This window comes from Eptesicus fuscus, chromosome 20, assembly GCF_027574615.1.
Source record: "Eptesicus fuscus isolate TK198812 chromosome 20, DD_ASM_mEF_20220401, whole genome shotgun sequence".
Lineage (NCBI taxonomy): Eukaryota > Metazoa > Chordata > Mammalia > Chiroptera > Vespertilionidae > Eptesicus > Eptesicus fuscus.
In genome coordinates this window covers 39,408,604-39,427,895 of record NC_072492.1, presented here as the reverse complement: position 1 = coordinate 39,427,895, position 19,292 = coordinate 39,408,604, and the positions used below count along the sequence as shown (strand labels likewise).

Here is a 19,292-nt window from a genome sequence, read left to right as displayed (position 1 = left end):
AAAAGAACAGGCGTGCTCCTTACAAAACAAATCTCAAGTCCAACCTTCATCCTTACTAGCAATGGCTTTATGGCTGGGGGCGGGTGCCGGCATTTAGTTCAGAACAGAAAAGGGACTGCGCCTACAACTGAACCTACGTCCTCGCCCATCTGGACTCCTGACTACGATGGGCAACATTTGTAGGGTCCTCTGATGCTGTTTCTTCAACCAGACTGATCGGAGTATTTGGTATTCCTTCCTAACAGTATCCAGGAGGCATTGATTTATACCCATTTTCTAGAAACCAGGCGAGACTGATGCCGAGCCCATGCTTGTCACGTTTCTTCCTAGCGGAAAGGAATAAGGAACCGTTTTAAATCTGAATCTGGTGTAGGGGGACATCACGACCCACCTTCATGCTGCCATGTCCCCCAGCTCTCAACAGCACCATAGGAGGAGGAGGAGAGCTGTCGAAGGGCACGCAGAGAACCAGCGTTTAAAAATAGCTGCAACCTGATGGCTGGGAAGGAAGTTCATGTTCGACTTTAACACTCAGCACAAAAAAAAAAAAAAAAAAGCAACCTCCATAAACGCAATGTCTAGCTTATTTTGTAAATGCGGTTTCTCCACAATTATCTTTGAAACGCTTAGAGGAGTGTGTATAGAGAAGGGATGCGACCTACGATATATGCCAAGGTTTGTCTAAAAATATTTTACACCTGTTCTCTGTTCTGCACACTGGTCATATTTTACCAGTGAAGTAAAGTACCCATAATGCCAGACGGAATGTGTTTTTCCTTCCAAGTCCTCAATGTTTTTCCCTTCTGTAAAGCAAACCTCCTCTTCTTTCCTACCTGCAGGGAAATAAAGCCAGCACCATTACCCATATGACACATCTACCACCAGAGCTGCATTTTAATGGCTCCTGTTTCTGAGCCAGTATCATTTAAATAGGAACAACCATTTCAATACTTTTCACAGCAGCATGGGGCGCTTTAGCCAACGTTGTTGGCTGCTCCCACAGGCGCATCAACGTGTATTCTGGGTTTAAATCAATTTGCTGATTGCATGAAAGAGAATGCTGGAACACTGGCCTCCCTCTCAGCACCTCAAAACTAGAATTACACACTCAGCGGTGTTTATTACTGAAACATGAACAGAATGGCTTCTAGGATATTACTGTAGAATCTGTATTTAATTCTGCTGGTGCAGAGAACAGACTGGACAACGAAATGTTGAAATAATAAACAGTTATGGTCTTCATTTACTTCTCTGATTTCAAAAGGCAACAAACATGGACAAAATTCTGAACGTCATGGCTTCTAAATATGTAAGCCCCTAAGAACATGCTCCATTCATTCAATGACAACTCTTCATAGCCAGGTGATCTGTTCCCTGAGGAAGTATACTGAGATCACTATACCCATTTTGCAAATGAAGAAACTGAGCCATCTCAGTCAAATGACTTAACTTGCTTAAGGAAGAAATTAGGCCCATAATTTCAAATAGCCTCTAGACATGGGCTGCCTCCTGGCTCAGTGTTTTCTTCTAAGGTTTGCCTAATTGTGAGGTGATCTCAAATCTCCACTTACAGATTATATATATAAAGCAAGTCTTTCAAAATATAAATCTTAAAACTCAAATATTGAGAAATGATTAGTAGTGCTTTATTATTTACAAGTCAAATACCATTGATGACAAGACTTTTAGCCCAATCTAAACTTCCAAAAACCCAAGCGTTCATTAATATTTGGTCCAATCAAATTCTAATTAATCCAAAATCTAAATAGTAGGCATCTATATATATAAAAGCCTAAGAGACCATTACAACCGGTCAACCGAACGACCGGTCACTATGATGATGCGCACTGACATCCAGGGGGCAGACACTCAATGCAGGAGCTGCCCCCTGGTGGTCAGTGCATTCCCACAGCCAACCTCCCACGGTCCCACCGGCTGGCCAACCTCCTGTGGTCCCTTCCCCGGCCAGTGCCCCAATCGGCCCAGATCAGGACTGGGCGAGACAGCCCAGATCAGCCCCGATCGCAGGCCAGGCTGAGGAACCCCACCTGTGCATGAATTCATGCACTGGGCCTCTAGTTTAGTATAACAAGATTTAATCCATAGAGAAGCTCCAGAAATTCTTCTGAGCCATTTTTAAAATGGGTTTTTCTGGTTACTGTGCAATTTCAACATGTTCAAAACTAATAGCAACACTAAAAGGGAATGTAAGTTCGCCCATAATAGCTTATGTTTCATCCATAATAGCTTATGCTTCTAAAATGTGAGTTTTTATTTAAAACTAAAATATACTTGGATTTCTTCAAGAAAGGCTTTCAGAACCAGTTTGAAACTAGAGTTAATTTGGTTTCCTTAATGTTTTAAAATAAAAGCAAAAAGACAATTTAGTACAACATCTGTACATATATGATTACAAAGGTGTGTCTTAAGATAATCCTTTTTAAAAATATGTTTTTATTGATTCCAGATAAAGGAAGGGAGAGGGGGAGAGAGAAAGAGGGAAACATCAATGATGAGAGAGAATCACAGATTGGCTGCCTCCTGCCCCATCCCCTACTGGGGATCCAGCCTGCAACCAGGGCATGTGCCCTGACCAGGAATCAAACCGGTACCTCCTGGTTCATGGGTTGACACTCTACACTGAGCCACACCGCCTAGGCTTAAGATAGTTTTTTGGTTTTTTTAAAATATATTTTATTGATTTTTTACAGAGAGGAAGAGAGAGGGATAGAGAGCCAGAAACATCGATGAGAGAGAAACATCGATCAGCTGCCTCTTGCACACCCCCTACTGGGGATGTGCCCGCAACCAAGGTACATGCCTTGACGGGAATCGAACCCGGGACCATTGAGTCCGCAGACCGACGCTCTATCCACTGAGCCAAACCGGTTTCGGCAAGGTAGTATTTTTTAAAGTAAGTTAAAATAAATCGTAAGTACTAGAAGCACACTGTTGAAAACTATTTTGGTAACTTACATAGCCTTTCCTTACTGTGTTCATCGATAAACACAGGTAGGGGATGTATGTAAACAGAGCTACAGGTCTAATGTAGACAATTTTACTTAGAAGTGATAGAGCCATTAAATCCGCAGTCCTTAGTCTGAGGGAGTCATCCCGTGGTTATAAAAATGAGAGAATTTACACAATTGAATTAAGAAAATCAACAAGCATTGTTAATGATTTCTAAAAATACCTCCAGATGGCCTGTGATTCTAGTTTATGACCACCAGAGATAGGAAGTATCTCTTTCAAAACATCATGACTTCTGAGCATGGATAAGCGCCTTCCACCAGACTCATTAACGCTTGTGGAGATTCTACAAGTCATTTGGTTAACACATCAAAAACAGTCTTTATTCCACTGACTTCCAATTAGAATAGCAATTAATCGGAGGGAACAAAGCATAGAGTTTAAGAGCATGAACTCTGGAACCAGACTATCTGAGTTTGAGTTCACGTCAGCCCTGCTTCTGCACACTAGGTTAGAAATGTAACATGGCACATAGAGTGCGTACTACATGACTAGCACACGCCCGGGTTGCGGGCTCGATCCCCAGTAGAGGGCGTGCAGGAGGCAGCCGATTGATGGTGTTTCTCATCATTGATGTTTCTCTCTCTCCCTCTCCCTCTCTGAAATTAACGAAAACATATTTTTTAAAAACAAAGCTGTTTTCTGAATGGATCTTGTACTAAATAATAATAATAATAATAATAATAATAATAATAAGCAGGTTGTTATCCTGCTTCTGATAAAAGCATGCATTCTAGTCAAGTGAGGCTGTATCGCCGATGTGCCCTGCCTACGCTCTTTTCTGTGGGTGTGGGGAAGGGTGTGGAGGAAGTTCTCCAACCAGCATTCTACTTCATTCGCTTACGCATGTCCAGAGAGATACTCTTTTCTATGCTAGTCACATTTTAAAATAACCTAAATCCTCAAGATTTGCTGGATTAATACGTCTCTCAAAGTGCCAGTACGTAAGACACCTATTTGAGAATGAACACTCACACACACTAGAAAACGATTTAAAACTCAGGGCACCTTGAGCTTTACCTTCAAAGCTAAGCAGCAATGTCAATCCTGTCGCTATCTTGAAGGGGCATTTTGACTGAGGGGCTACCTTTGCCATCTAATAGAGGTTCAGGTTATTCGAAGAGGAATGAACAATACACCTGATTTTAGGTAGAGAAGCCGGGCGGGCAGTAAAGGAATCTTCTACCACCTTCTTCACTCATCCCTGAGCCATGCATCTATAAGGCAGTCTTTTGGACACCAGGATAAGGCCTTTCCAAAGCTGCTACAGTATCTAGTTATTGAAGTAAACAAAGATAGGGAAGACCTAATAAGATGTAACTCAACTTGCCAACCAAAGCAGTCTCCACAGAGGGTCAACAGTGTGATGGCACCTGGGGAAATAAAGACTGGGGACCAAGATGTAAGCTTTTCTAAGGTGTGTTAGAAAAAACACCTTTTAAAGAGCTTCCATTCCTAACGAGCATGGAAACACAGCCTTTGTTCATTCTCTAAAGAGAAAACGCATAAAGTCCTCAAACTCAACTCAAATGATTGTTTTCTTAAAGCCAATCAAGATAGCCGAAACCGGTTTGGCTCAGTGGATAGAGCGTCAGCCTGTGGACTGAAGGGTCCCAGGTTCCATTCCGGTCAAGGGCATGTATCTTGGTTGCGGGCACATCCCCAGTAGGGGGGTGTGCAGGAGGCAGCTGGTCGATGTTTCTCTCTCATCGATGTTTCTAACTCTCCATCCCTCTTCCTTCCTCTCTGTAAAAAATCAATAAAATATATTTTAAAAAACAAAACAAAACAAAAAACCAATCAAGACAAAATTTAGTCCTTTTCAAGTGCCAAGTGAACATATGTACCAATATGAAATTTCCCTAAGATTTAAAAAAAAAAATCCTCACCCAAGGACATGTTTTTATTGAGTTTTTACAGAGAGGAAGGAGGGAGAGAGAAACATTGATTGATCCCACAACCTGGGCGTGTGCCCTGACTGGGAATTGAACCCAAAACCTTTCAGTGAACTCCAAACAACCAAGCCACATCAGCCAGGGTGCAATTTCCCGAAGATTTTTTTTTTTTTTTTTTGTCAATACACACACTCCTAAGATCTGATATTCTTACTTACATTAAGAACTATTAGTTAAAATCTATATACTCGTGTTCCAGACTGTTACAAATTCCATTGCGTATCTAGTGACCAGCTTAGTCTAGTTTTCAGGAAAGAAAAGTATGTTAACTGAGCCTTTCTTCATTTATTTAAAAAAGGCAGTTTTCTTCCAAGTTAAGCCTATGATAACGTCAACCAAATGTCTCTAGCAGAAAACAGTGCTCAAAACCATCACTGATTGTTCTTACAGCTACTCAAACTTTGTGATGTGGCCACAAAGGCACATTAACTGAGAGTGCTGGCAGACCAGACCTGCCGCGTCCACTCACTGTCCCAATACTTCTTCGCAGCCTCATTCTGTCCCCTGGAGCACAAAGGCCTCACCATGGAGCTGACAGAAAAGCTTAGTTCTGTTATTTTCAGTGCTTGTCTCCTTAAAACATTTTATTGCTCTAAACTGCTTGGGTAACGGACAAAAGGCTTTTGTAGACTGGCATCCAAAAACTCATTTGACACCAAATTTATTTCACTAGTAACCCAGGCAGTGCTGGTTTCTTACTATAAAAGCACAGAGAACGTTATTTTTTCTTCCCATTCAGGACAATTTTGTCACCAATACTATGTCAACACTGAACCAGTGGACAATTAAACAGTTAAATGACTCATTTAAATAGTGTCCCTCCCAGGTCACCAGTTTTTTTAAAAACTCCATCCTTAACAAGCCACTACACAACTTGACTCACTTTACCAATGGCTAACCATTAAAAAACCCCAAACCAGCAGATTGGCTATCCAACTTGCCATAAAAAAATAAAAACAATATGCTGGGAAAATGCACACAAATGCTAATATTTAGCAACCTGTCCAATCTTGAATAGAGTTAGATCATAAACTCTCCGATGTCATACAATGACTGAGCTTTAAGTAAATGGATTAGTAAACAGACCTAAATCTTTGTCAAGTTAGGTCAGCTGCTTTGTCCAAGCAAGTTTTCTCTCTCCTATACAGAAACAGAAAACCGATCCAATGTTCTCTCTCCATATACATTTCAAATAAATCCTCTCAGATTATGAGAGAATTTCATTTTATCACCTTCCATGTCAGCATGACACATTTCAAAGCTTGCTGTGACTAGCTTTAGGATACCATCCCTAGCAAGGGGCGACAGATATGGACTGGAGAGAGGTGCCAAAAAATCAGTCAGTCCCAAGCATGGGTCAGGCTACGGAGTTTCGATAGGACAACTTTTTATGTAGCAAACTACTATCTGCTGCACTAGTAGAGCAACTGCTTTCCATTATTCCTCTGTGATTCAATGAGCCAGACCTTTCTGCATCATTAGCATTTATAATGTCATTAACTCCAGAGATAGATCTTTGGCAAAGGCTTAAAAGACCACAAAAAGCATTTTTAATTTTAAAGAATTTTAATACAAACTTAATATAAACTATTTCAGTCCCTCTTAACATGTAAGACACTGACTCAAAATACTTTTATACCATTTTTTCAAGTATTGCACAATATAGGTACAAAATTAATATTTACGATTACATTTTCTTCCATAATATATAGCAAAAATCTTTAAACCTTTAACAGAAAATACATTTTTTGAAAAAGCAAATATTCGTACATTTTAATTCCACCACTAAAGGAATATCCTGTACACAATTTTTAGAATAGTTGATGTCTTTAAGATGGATATTTTACAATTTCAGTAAAAAAAATACAACATGAAGCTGCTGCTGTCACAGATCACTGTAGTAAAAAGATATAAATGCAATACCATGTCGTAGAAACAATATATATATATCCTCTGATATTTTACAAACTTTGTACTAAATTAAATTATACAATTAGAAAAGACCAATAAACCCACTTATTAGTGCCAATTTTTTATAAAAAGAAAAAAATCAGCCATGTCCTTGCTATATCTTAAATACTGTAAGAGGCCATTTCTGAGAGTATACTTTAAAATATACAGTCAGTATAAAATAACTTTGTGCTTGGTTGGCAAATGAAAAATGATGCATGTTTTATTTTTGTAACCAAGCTTGAATGTATCGGTACTATATGCTTAAAAAAAAAAATCTCAAGGAGGTGAAAAAAAAAAATCCTCCTCGGGCCCAAGCATTTTAACTTGTACTTTTAACTTTTACGACTTTTTTTTTTTCTTTCTTTTTTTAGTTAGCCATAACTGGCTGGAATTGCTGGTTAGAATACTGCATGTTGTTTAAGCTAAAATTCAAGCCATCTACAAAAGACTTCTCGTTGAGGCCTCCGTAGGCTGCAAACACATCAAAGGCATTACTGTACTGAAGAGGACTGAGGTTAAGGGGGCTGTCACCTGGGAACATTCCATTGGTACTACTACCTTGACCCTGCACGTTAGGAAAAATAAATTCCTTGGCATTAGGAGAAAGAGCAGAGCTTTTCTGCTGCTGCTGCGGTGGTGGCGGCGGCGGCGGCTGGGATGGCGGCTGCTGCTGCTGCGGCTGCTGGCTGCCCAGGCCGAGCCCATAGAGAGAGTGCATTGAGGACGAGATGGCTTTCTGCTTCAAGAGGTCATTCACATTCAAGCCAAGGTTGATAGGAGAAGTGCGTGCAACCTTGTTGCTTCGGCCACTATTCTTCATTTTGGTAGAGCCGAACTTGGTGGCAGCGAAAGTGGCAGTGGTAAAGGTTAAAGGCTGAGTGGACCGGGGCATGAAAGTCGGGCTGACAGCAGCAGAGTGGCCAAAGGGAGGCGATGGAGAGCTGGACACTGACGAGGCTGGGTCACTGATGGGCATGAAAACCTGGGCCTCGGGGTTAAAGCTGTTTTTGATCTCTTTATCCAACTCACATCCATTTTCATTATTGTCATCCACATAGAGCACCTTCACCGGTCCCTTTTCACCGATTTGGTAGGAAACCTCAAACGGGTCGATCCAAACACTAAGATCCTGTGGCAAATTGCCACGAACATCGTCAATGTCCAACCCGCTCTCTTTGGATGCTTGTTCAATCACTGGGTCCACCTTCTCCCCTATGTGTATACATCTAAACCCTGATCCTTTGTATGGCTTTTCAGGATACCAATGGCCTTCATATTTCTTCTTAAGAAGTCTTTCAAGCTCTTCACCAAAAATGTTGACACGTCTCCTGGGAAGCTTATTGTACAAATATGAAATAATAAAATTTAGTGCTACTTGGATTTCAAGCTGCATAGCTGCTACGCCACAAAGCTGGATTTGTGTTTCAACTTCCCCCACACACACCGGGGAAAAAAAAGTGTTCAGTTTGTGGCAGAGAAACAAATTTTCATTCAAAGTGCTGGTATAGTAGGTTATGCTTCACCTTGAGAGATCTTGTTCCTTAAAGAAAACAAAACAAAAGCAAACATGTACAAATGAGCTAAATGTTAAGTCCCACAGCCTGTTTTTACCCCAGAATAATTTCACTTTTGAAAAAGTCTAACAGGATAGAAAGTCTGAAAAATATAATCAGCACAAAATACAGTAGGCATATACAGTAGAAATTGTTTATTAAAGTTCAAAATATCGTGGGAAAACAGGATTTAGTTAAAACAATATTTTAACCCTATAACTGTTTCTGAATAGAGTTCTAGGAATAAAAATATGTCCAGAATATGTAGCGTATTCCTTTTTTTTCTTCCCTCAATTCCCACAAGAATGTTTGCTAAAAACCATACTCAGAATACCCATCCACCTACCTCTATATATATATATATATAAATATGCCAATTTTAGAAGTTGGTAATATTCCTATTCACCAATTTAGAAGTGAATTCTGTGTTTCTGTTCATTTTGGGTATGTACTGTACTGCTTAAATCTCCCTTTATTGTTAAAAATTTAGAAATTTGAGAAGTTTGGAAGATTATTTTAATTTCCAAAGTACACTATGCTAAAATTAAAGTTACTGTATACTAAATGAATTGCCATTTTAGTGAATGCTGCAAACCAAATTATCCTACCCAGTCGAGGTCTTAAGGATACTAAAGGGCACACCACTGAGCCTCTCGGTGCGTTTTCTTTGCAATATATACCTCTCTTTCTAAATCCGAAAATGCCTCTTCGACAGCAAATATAACAAAAGCAGCAATTCGTTTCAAAACTATTTATTAACCTGTTTAATGGGCAGGGTTCCCGAGTTTTACTCTGATTTTCAAAACCACCTCCCTCCCTCTCGATAAGAGAACAGCCGGAGAGTCCTGCACGATAAGGTCGACCTTTAAACGTTTGCTGGATCAGCACTGGGTGGGGATAAGGAAAGATCAAGGGCAAACAGACGGTGTTTGCAAAGGAGATCTATCTGTACACTGAGGCTGACTTAAAAGGACATTTAAGACTCAGGCCGGCATTCACCCATCTGTTCCAGTGACCAAATCCGTGGTGACAAAGGGAAGCGGCTCTCTGGCTGCCCCCAAACTACAAACACTCTCCACGCCGAAAGCCTGGGCGCCGGCGAAGGCAGCTGATGACGCCTGATGGTCTGAAGGTGCAGACAAGCGAAATTCAGGCTCGGCGGACGGTGGACGACCGGAGTGGGAAGAATTACATAAACAGCCGGTTGGGTCTCATTAGATTTCTGCTCACAGCCCTCGGAACCCAGCAGCGGCGAGAGGGAGGAGGAGGAGGACGGGGCGGAGGAAGGCAGGACGAGCCTCCTCGGAGGAGGGGGTGGGGGAGGACGGCCACGAGCAATGGAAAAGCAGCCACTCGGGGCCGGGCACCGGGGCAGGTCGGGGCGCCGGCCGCTCCGGGTCAGCTGCTCCCCTCCCCCCGCGTAACCGGACCCGCCGCTCTCCGCCCCCAGCCCCGAGCCTCCTGGGACCCAGCCAGAGCCTGGGGAGCACCGGCTCCCCAGCACCATTTTCGGCCGCGGTGGCCACAGGCCCCGAGGACTCCCCCAAGGACCCCAGCGTTGCCCTCGAGCCCGCCGCTCCCTCCGGGCGCCCCAACCCCCGAGTCCCGTCTGCTCGCCTCAGGCCTCCCCCCTTCCCCCGGTCACCCGGCCCAGGCAGAGCCCGACGCGCCGGCCGGCCCCGCCTCCGGCTCCGGGCGCGCCGGGGCCCTTTGGAGCTGCCAGGAGCCGGATGTCTGGAGCCGCTCCCCTCCGCGCCGGGGCCGCGACGCCACCGTCCCCGAGCCCCCCGAGAGCCGGGAGCCCGCCGCCGCCGCACCCCTCCCCCTCCGGACCCCGCCCGCCGCCCCCAGGTACTTACGGGCTGCTTCCACTGCAGACCGGACCGCCGGGCGGGGGAGAGGGGCCAGCAGGGCGGGGGCGCGGCAGGCTCCGCAGCGGCGAGCTGGCTGAGTGCACGACGACGTGGCCGGCGGAGGGCGCGGAGGGCAGGGGCCCTGGTGCTGGCCTCGGGGGGGTCGGCCCTCGGACTCGGGGTGGCGAGGACGGGGTCAAGCGAGCGCGCTCACTTCTCCACACAGCCCGGTGCCCGGCCCAGCGTCCTCGTCATGCACCCACTCCGCGCCGGGCCAGAGCTTGGCTCCTTCTGCCGCGGCGCGCGCCCCACCTCTCATTTTATAGCCTCTTCCCCGCCCCCATCCCCTCCCTTCGGGGTGCGCGCGCGCCCATTGGCGTCACACAGCTCGGGGCGGGGTAACCAATCCCCGCCCTCCCGCTCCCTCGCCGGACCCTCGCCGCTGGCTCCGCCCCTGCCCGGCCCCCCGATGCCATTGGCCAGGTCCCGCCTCCGGTCCTGACGGGCAGCGGAGGGCCAGGGTGGCCAAGGCCTCACCTCTCGGGCTCCAGGGTGGCCAATGAGCCGACGAGATGGAGCTCTGTGGGCGGGATTAACACAAACATCGGGAAGGGATTGGGGGAGAGACGTGCCAGTAAGGGTAACAGGTGGGGCGGGGCGGCTGACTCTGGGTTTAGGCGGAGAGCGCAAAGGGAGAAGGGGGGAGGGGAGCGAAGCAGGTGGCGAAGCTGCGAGGAGAACGGGGAGGGGAGTCCAAGGCCCGAGAGGGAGGGGAGCGTTTACAGAAAGTGACCCTACCCGAGTGGGACTGTGGCGAGGGAAATCCCACTCGTGGACAAGCTACCAGGTCGGCCTCCCGTGCACCCGGGAGAGCCTAGAGAAAAGGGCGAACCGTGACGGGGACTCGTGCACCCGATTGATTGAATATTAATCACCTCCGGGGCCGAAGCCAACTGCCATCCAGAGAGTGACAACTGCAGAACCCAAAGCAGCCGTGTCAGGCTGGGAGTGGGGGTGGGGGGGAGGCCATCAGGCCACACCTCCCGCCCAGGTGACAGTTTAACTGCCTCTGCATTCCACATGAGACCTCCCGGGCGACCCAGCGGCCACTCGGAAGGAGGGCTGGGGTGAGACTGTAAGAAGAATTGCATTTTATTCCAAATGTCCCAACCCAGGCCTCCGTGCCAAATTGCAAACAAATCTAAGTGTGTATATACCTATGCGTGTGTTTCAAGTGCCTGCTTTAACACAAACACACGTATTAAACGCGGTGCCTTCCTGTAATGTGCGTTTAAGATAATTTCCGGTTGAAATATGTCTGAGTCGGGGGAGAGAGAGAGAGAGAGAGAGACTCAAGGGGGAGGGGGAGCGCCCTTTTTCACAACCTGCAGCAGAGAAACACACCAAGTTGACGTTGGGAGTGGAACCGAGAGTCCCTCCCGGCTAAAAATATTACAGGTAGCAACGACGCCTGATTGGCCGCGCGTCTCCCTTAGCAACCAGACGATTGGCTGTCTGGTATCCTGGAGACCGACGTCAAACTCGCACTGGAAACGGGGAGAGAAAGTCTAGGGAAGGGAAGAGTGGGAGGAGGGGAAGAGGAGCAATGAATGAAACGCCCATCGCCTAGCCTTCCCTTCTTCCCTCTCCTCTGCAGTCAGGGAGATTCCGGGAAACCATCCGTTGGGCGCCGCCTTCCCCTGAAAAGTGTGGGGTGTTCATCCTCAACCTGAAGGAAGTTAAAGTGAAACTCATCGGGGAGTGGGGTGTCCGCCGAGCCGGCTGTATAGACCAGCTTGGGCACAAATCCGCTTTACGTGTGAGGCCTGGAGGCTTTGCGCTTTACGGACGCAAGAGCTGGGTGTAGCCTTTTTCTTCGCCCTGACACTCGTGCCCTTCTGCCATATTCTCCCCTAACCCCCCTTGTAGAAAGAACCGAATTGAAAAGGGATATTTTTGAAGTCCCAATGTGTGTGAGTGGGGGAGGGAGGGAAGATGGGTGTGTGGAATGAGATGAGGGTGAGAGTGGTCAGGTGACCGATTTCATGTTTATTATACAGATTCCTAAAACTCAGGCAGAGTTTAGTAAGGACAGAGAAGTTTTACTCGGCGACTCTTTAAATGTTTTTTGTTTTGTTGTTGTTTTTTTTAGTGTTTGGGCTTTTTTAGTTGTAAACAAGGAAGAGTGGGATTTGCTTGTGAAAGTATGGAAGCATTTAAAATTAATACGCCCCTTTCTTTGCACTAAAGAATTTTTTAGTCTATTATTTGTTCAGTGTTTTCTTATTTTGCTCATTTATATTTCCTGGTTGTTTTCTATAATGAACATTAATTCCATTTGGCATTTAAAAAGTATTTTTAATTTTACAATTAGTTAAGCACAGACATTGCAAGAAACTAGGTAGGATATTTTGGGAATAGCTTACCAAGAGAAACACTTGATTTTTCATGTGCTCCAGATAATAATTTCTCTTACCATTAAGCAAATATTACCGTACCAAACATCCAGAATTCCAAGACCATGTGTTGGGCCATGTGTCTTGCTTTGTAATGTGGAAAATATATCACTATAATTAGAGAAGCATATTAGGCTCAGCTCCTCAGCTCAGATTGAAATGTCTAACTAAAGATAGATGAATTGTCATTTTGTCAAGCTTATCTATACTTTTCAAGAATTCTCTAAAGAGAAGGCCCAAATTCTCTTTTCTCAATGCTCCCTGGGATCTATAACCCCAGGTTTAAAATTTGAGAGCAATCATTTGAGAGGCACTGATTAAATATGAATGGCAGGAAATAGAATTTTTAAATCAGAAATTTAGATGTCAACAATTTATGAATTATTGCTGCTCAGGTATGAGGGGGTTTCAAACCCAATGTAAATATAAACGCAAGCACACACACGGAGACCCCATGGCACCCGGGAGAACGTACCCGAGAGCAGGTATTGGAACATCTGAATGTCACCTGTTTCTGTCACTTTAAGTTCTCTTATCTATAAAAAAGGTTGGATTTAATAATCGTATTCAATTTTCAAAAACCACATTTAAAACTCAATGTCCCTAAAGTTAAATAATGTCGTTCTTTTTCAAAGACCGATTGCCAAAAAGGGGAACCTGATGCATAGCCTTCCCACGTTGTCAGTCACAAGGTGTAAAATTCCCCGTATCCAAGTTTTGCACTTTTAAGGACCCCTCATAGGGCTTATTATTACTCTTTAACATTTACTTTGGGATTGTGCGGGACTGCTAAATACTTATTTAGATTTATTGGGGGGGGGGGAGAGAATTAAATATTAGTCCCCAGGTGGTATCACAATCAATAGGTATTCCTCTCTCTGGGCAAGTGATAGTCACTGGAGACCACAGCCCTGGTCTTTCACCTTCTTGCATTCCACACAACTCCTAGAGCGGTATCTTACACTAAAAGCAATGGTTGTTTGGTAAAGGGATACGTTCCAATATCATTGGAAGTGACAGTTCCTGAAAGTGCCCTGAATTATTACTTCATTCACACCCCATATAAACACACACCCCACCTTGATTTCTGAGAGAGAGGTATGTCCTAAACTTTCTCATTCTCATTCTGTTTCCTTATAAACTGAGACCAGATTACAGGAGACTCACCATCACATGGCTCGTTTCATTCCTACGGAATCAACCTTTTACCTTGATTTGAAAATTAGGCAACATCCAAATGCACTGTGGTTCTTATCACTCTTGTGATTGACTTCCTTTAGACAGTCATGCAACACGAACCACAGCATGCACATTGTCAACCTTGCTAACAGGGAACACCTGCAAACTAGTCACATGGCGTCATTAAAATCCAAGTCAACCAATTCTTCCCTAAACATTTCTCACCGGGGTTTCCTGTGGCTTCTCCTTCGGGTTAGTCAAGGAGGGCCCTCTATCCTTCAAAAGACTTTGCCATTAAAAGATAACTAGATATGTTCAACAAACGGGTTCTCTTTGGAGCAGGCAATCCCACTGAAGGGACTTGGCCTGATAGAATGTCTCCTTATAACTTGCTCAATCCCTGTTTTCCTGATGAACAAGCATCAAATCAAATCTCGAAGTTTCTTTTCTTTAGCCAAGGATGAGGGTTTTGATCTCAGCTGGAGATTATAGTTGCAGATTCCAGGAGTGCAGACACTCTAGGAGTCTTGTGTCTGCACCCCCCATCTCCCCCATCCCTAAACTGCTGTAACACTCACTGTGTTCACAACATTCTAAGTCCAAAGAGCATTCAAGTCTCTGTGAGCAAATGTCATTAGAGTGCTTTAAATATACGGATTCTAGATTTCATCTATTGTGCCTAGAACCTTGATTTCCGATCAATTCATTGTCAGTGAACCCTTTCTGGTAACTGCTGGTCACATGTGGTTATTTAAATTTACATTTAATTGAAACTTAATAAAATAAAAAAACTAGGCAAAAAAATATATAGTTCTAATGGTCTTTACTCAGTCCTCTTTCTCCTTGATCTTCTTGCCACATTTCACACTGTTTGCTGGTAACTACTGGATTCCTATCATGAGACCTTAACTCTCCTACACTTCCGGGTTTTATCTATTGGAAGACAAGTAGGGTCCTCCCCTCGGTGTCACCTGGGGAGTCCCAAGGCAGGAGGCCAGTGACCCACAGTGTGAGGTGAGGAGCTGAACAACTGTTCCCATGTGAAGTTAGTTGGGGCCTGTGCAGATCTGGTCCCAGCCGCGGCAGCTGGAAAAGGAGAAGGTGAGGCCAAGAGAACCTGAAGTAGTGCCTAACAGGTATCAGACTCTCATGAGCTAACAATAAATTCCTGTTTGGCTCAAGCCAGTTGGGGGTTAGGTTTCTACACAGGCGGTCTTGTGTCTGCAACCCCCGTCTCCCCCATCCCTGAACTGCTGTAACACTCACTGTCTGGGCCATTCATGTTGGCTTGAAGGTCCATGCTGCCCTTTTGGTTACTTAGCTGTATTGCACTGGGGCTAAGTCCTATCTCTCCAAGAGGTCTGCAATGAGATATTTTGTTCTGTCCGCTGATTTGCTAGAACTTACTAAAAATTGCTAATTTCTAAACGTGGAAAACATGTTTTGGTGCACAGGAAAAGAGATTACATTTGGTGAGGGGTAGCTTTGGGGGTTCCACCAGGACTCCATTATTTATCTACCAGAGGCCCAGTACACGAAATTTGTGCACAGGCAGGGTCCCTAGGCCTGGCCAGCGATCAGGGCCTATTGGGGCCTTCCTTCCCCCACCCCCCCAACCCCCGTGGCTGCTAGCCAGGGCTTTCCTTCGTTCCCTGCTGCCCCTTGGGGGTCAGTGCATGTCATAGCGAGCGGTCGACCTCCTGGCCTGTTGAACTCCCGTAGGGACAATTTGCATATTAGCCTTTTATTATATAGGATTGCTTGATTTTTTTCCCCCAGTGAGAAGTTACTTTTGCAATTAAAAATAATATATTAAATATATTTTAATATTTACTATATAACATATGGGATTTATATATTTAAATTGTCTTTATATTTAGGGCTTGCTTCTTTGTTTACATGGTATTTGTTTCCAGACACTTCCTTTCGTTCAAACTATTATCTTGCAATAATGAGAACAGAATGCTCACGCCCCACCTATTTTGCCAACATTCCAAAAGCGTTAAATGATCACTTTGGAAGAGATCTGATTTTTGTATATTTTGAAATACCTATTTGTTACAGGAATTGGGTAAATGGTCTGGTTAAATGGCTTTAATTCAATACCTACCAGGCTCCCTAATAGAGAGAACTTCCCCTTTGGTTCCCAGCATCTGGATTTCCCTTTCACGAGGTCTTTGTAAGATGCTGTGCTGGGTGTGTGGGGGAGGAGCCATCTCAGACACCCCTTTTGCTCACCTATTTCCAACCTGCCACCGAGCCCCATCAGTCTGACCTCCTACCTGTTCATCTACTCCAGCCCCCTGTGTCCAGACCACGGGCACCTCTTCCCTAGACCTCTGCACCAGCCTCCCACTGACTCTCCGGCCTTCACTCCCGTTCCCACTGTTAGCCCACTCTTCACCCCACAGCTGAAGGATGAATCTTTACAAAATGCAAATCAGACATATTCCCATCATCCTGCCCGACCAGGGTAAACCCACCGGTGTCGCCCATTTCTCTTAGGAGGACCAAAACCCTCATTGCCATCTACAAGGCCCTCGGAGGCCCTGGTCCCAGCCACAGCCAGAGCTTGCCCAACCTTCCTCCACCCTCTTGCACTTCCTCAAATTTGTCAGGTTCCCTCCTGCTTCGCCCGGGGCCTCTCATCCCACCCCCTAAACCTTAACAATCTCTACCCCAGTTCAGCTGTTATTTCACTTCCGCTGGAGAAGCTATCCAGACCTTCACTATCAGAGTGAACCCCCTGCTCTTTACCCCAGGACCCCAATGTAGTTGCTAACTCCATAGCTGTCTGGAAGGCCCACATAACTACATCCTGTTTCCTGTGGCATCCTGGGATTCTAGCACAGAGCCTGGCTCATCCAGGTCCTCAATGAGCACTTGGTGAATGGAGAAATGAAGAAAGGAGCAAATGAACCAGTGAATGGATGAGTGAGTGGCCCTGCTGTATTCCCAAACAGATTGTGATAAGGCAGCCGTGGCTGTTGGGGCAGGATGGGGCTGTCTTTGCCTGGAGGTGAGGAAGGCATCGCAGAGCAGAGCAGGCCTTGAAGGGGAGCAGCGAGGGGAAAAGGACATTCCAGACTCAGAACCTGCAGAAGCCAGATGGTTGTGAGGTCAGAGAGGGGAGAGGCAGAGATAAGGCTGCGATTTCGGGTGAGCCCAGCTAGGAAGAGCTTCACATACCAAAAAAGGATTTGAACTTTATTCTGTAGGGAACCGGGGAACCTGGGAAGGTTGTTAGGCAATCTTTCTCCACTCGCTTTCTTTTTCTATTCCTCCTTCTCTGCTTTCCTTCCTTCTGGAGACTGGGAACAAAATCTCTAAGAGCCACATTAGCATGCTTTTGGTTGGAAAGGAAGTGAGGAGGGATTGGGAAGGGACACATGCTCAGTGGACCCCTTTTTCCTGACCCTGTCCCCAGATGTACAAAGCTGAGCTAGAGTAGTGGAAAAAGGGAAAGAGACGTCCCAGGGCCAACACATTCACCTGGCGGGGGTGGGGTGGAGGGGGAGTGGGGGGTTGGGAGCCACTGAAGCATCCAGGACTCTGAGCCCCAAGGGTGGAGGCTACAGGGAGTAGTTGAGGGGGTGGTAGGTACTCATCACTGAGAATGACAAGTTGATGGAGCCATTGACAGGTGTCTGGGGGCGGGTCTCTGAGGATGTGCCACTTCCCAGTGTTGCTTCTGCACCGTTGGCTTTGCCTCAGGACAACTGAGGAGGTGAAAGTCACGACTCTGGGCCTGTGCTCCCGGTAGGATTACACCTTGCCCAAAGCCAGGAAAAGACGCCTCTCCCTGAGCAAGGGGGTGAGTAAGGGAGCTCCATGTCTGAGGGTTTGCAGCCTGACCTTGAACCACCAGTGTCCCAGGTGAGGGTACTAACTCCAGACCGGGCGGGGTTAGGACAGACAAGCGTCTCTGGGGTGAGGTCTACAGCTGTTTCCCATGGGCTCACCTGGCTCTTCTGCAGACATTTCAAATCTTTCAAAACCTCCCTGCTTTTTGGGCTTAACTTCATACTTCAATTCAACAGCACGCATTGAGTGCCTGTTCCGTGCAGTTTCCTGCTAGGCTCTCAGTCATAGAAATGAATAATTCATGGTCCCTGCTCTCAAGAGGCTTACAGTCTACTAAGTGAGGAAAGCAGATACAAACAGAAACTTCCAGAACCATGTAAAGACCTCAGAAGCGGTCAAGTGCCAGTGGGATCTACCTGACTTTTAACTATCTTGATGTAACTGCCATAGATAACACATGGCCTAGATACATGACCCAACCTTTTGCCATCTTTGGAATCCCTGTTTCTTTCTTTCTTTTATATATATATATAAATAATATATATATATATATTATTGATTTTTTACAGAGAGGAAGGGAGAGGGATAGAGAGTTAGAAACATTGATGAGAGAGAAACATCTATTAGCTGCCTCCTGCATACCCCCCACTGGGGATGTGCCCACAACCAAGGTACATGCCCTTGACCGGAATCGAACCTGGGACCTTTCAGTCCGCAGGCCGACGCTCTATCCACTGAGCCAAACCAGTTTTGGCCTGTTTCTTTCTTTCTCCCGTACCCTTTTGGGGTTTGGGCTTGTTTTGTTTAGCTACAAAACTTCCTCTGCATGATCAACCAGTGCGGGCTCCCCTGAATTGGATCTGCCTTGTCACCCTCCTCATTTGGGAAAGGCGGAGCTTTAGCAGGTGAGCTGGAAGCTGATGAAGGAAGCAGCCAAAATGTGACTTGTGAAGAGCAGGTGGGAGGGCCCCTGGACATAAACATGTCCTTGAGAAGGGCCTGCCATCCCACTGTTAGAACTTTATTCCTTTGAAGGTATATGAGCCCCTGGGAAGAATAACATCTTAAATAAATCCTGACCCCTTGTCAGCTCCATAGAGCAGGGAGGGGCAGCCAGCTCTCCAGGTCCTGCGTATCTAGATTTTGAGGTTGCCTCAGTTAGCTATTTCTGTGCAACAGACCAAATGATTTACTATTTCTCACTACACTATGGGCTGGCTATGTTGGTGTTTCTGCGAGTTCCACCTGCAGTCACTCACGCAGCTACAGTCCTCTGATTTGGGCTGGAGGGTCCAACATGACCTCATCCCCGTGTCTGGCAGTTGGTGCTGATTTTCCGTTCTCCACATGACCTCTCCTCCTCCAGGAGACTCACTGGATTTCATCAAGAAATGGTGGTCTCAAGGTTGGGTGATGAGAGGGTCTCAGGAGAGGGTGATGGTAGAAGCTAGCAGACCCCTTTAGGCGTAAGCTCCAGAACTCGCACAATGTCATTTCCACCACATTCTG

At 45.7% G+C, this 19,292-nt stretch overlaps 2 protein-coding genes across 2 annotated transcripts in view; one reads left to right on the top strand and one right to left on the bottom strand.

The window, feature by feature from the left end:
• LUC7L3 (LUC7 like 3 pre-mRNA splicing factor) overlaps window positions 1–19,292 on the top strand; it is a 263,776-nt gene that overhangs the window by 78,154 nt on the left and 166,330 nt on the right. The gene's annotated exons all lie outside the window — the stretch shown is intronic.
• On the bottom strand, window positions 6,533–10,649 carry TOB1 (transducer of ERBB2, 1). Its single transcript, XM_028128627.2, has 2 exons — window positions 10,351–10,649; window positions 6,533–8,478 (listed from the first exon to the last, which is right to left on the bottom strand). The coding sequence occupies exon 2, from the start codon at window positions 8,329–8,331 to the stop codon at window positions 7,306–7,308; it is 1,026 nt and encodes a 341-aa protein (XP_027984428.2). The 5' UTR covers window positions 8,332–8,478; window positions 10,351–10,649; the 3' UTR covers window positions 6,533–7,305.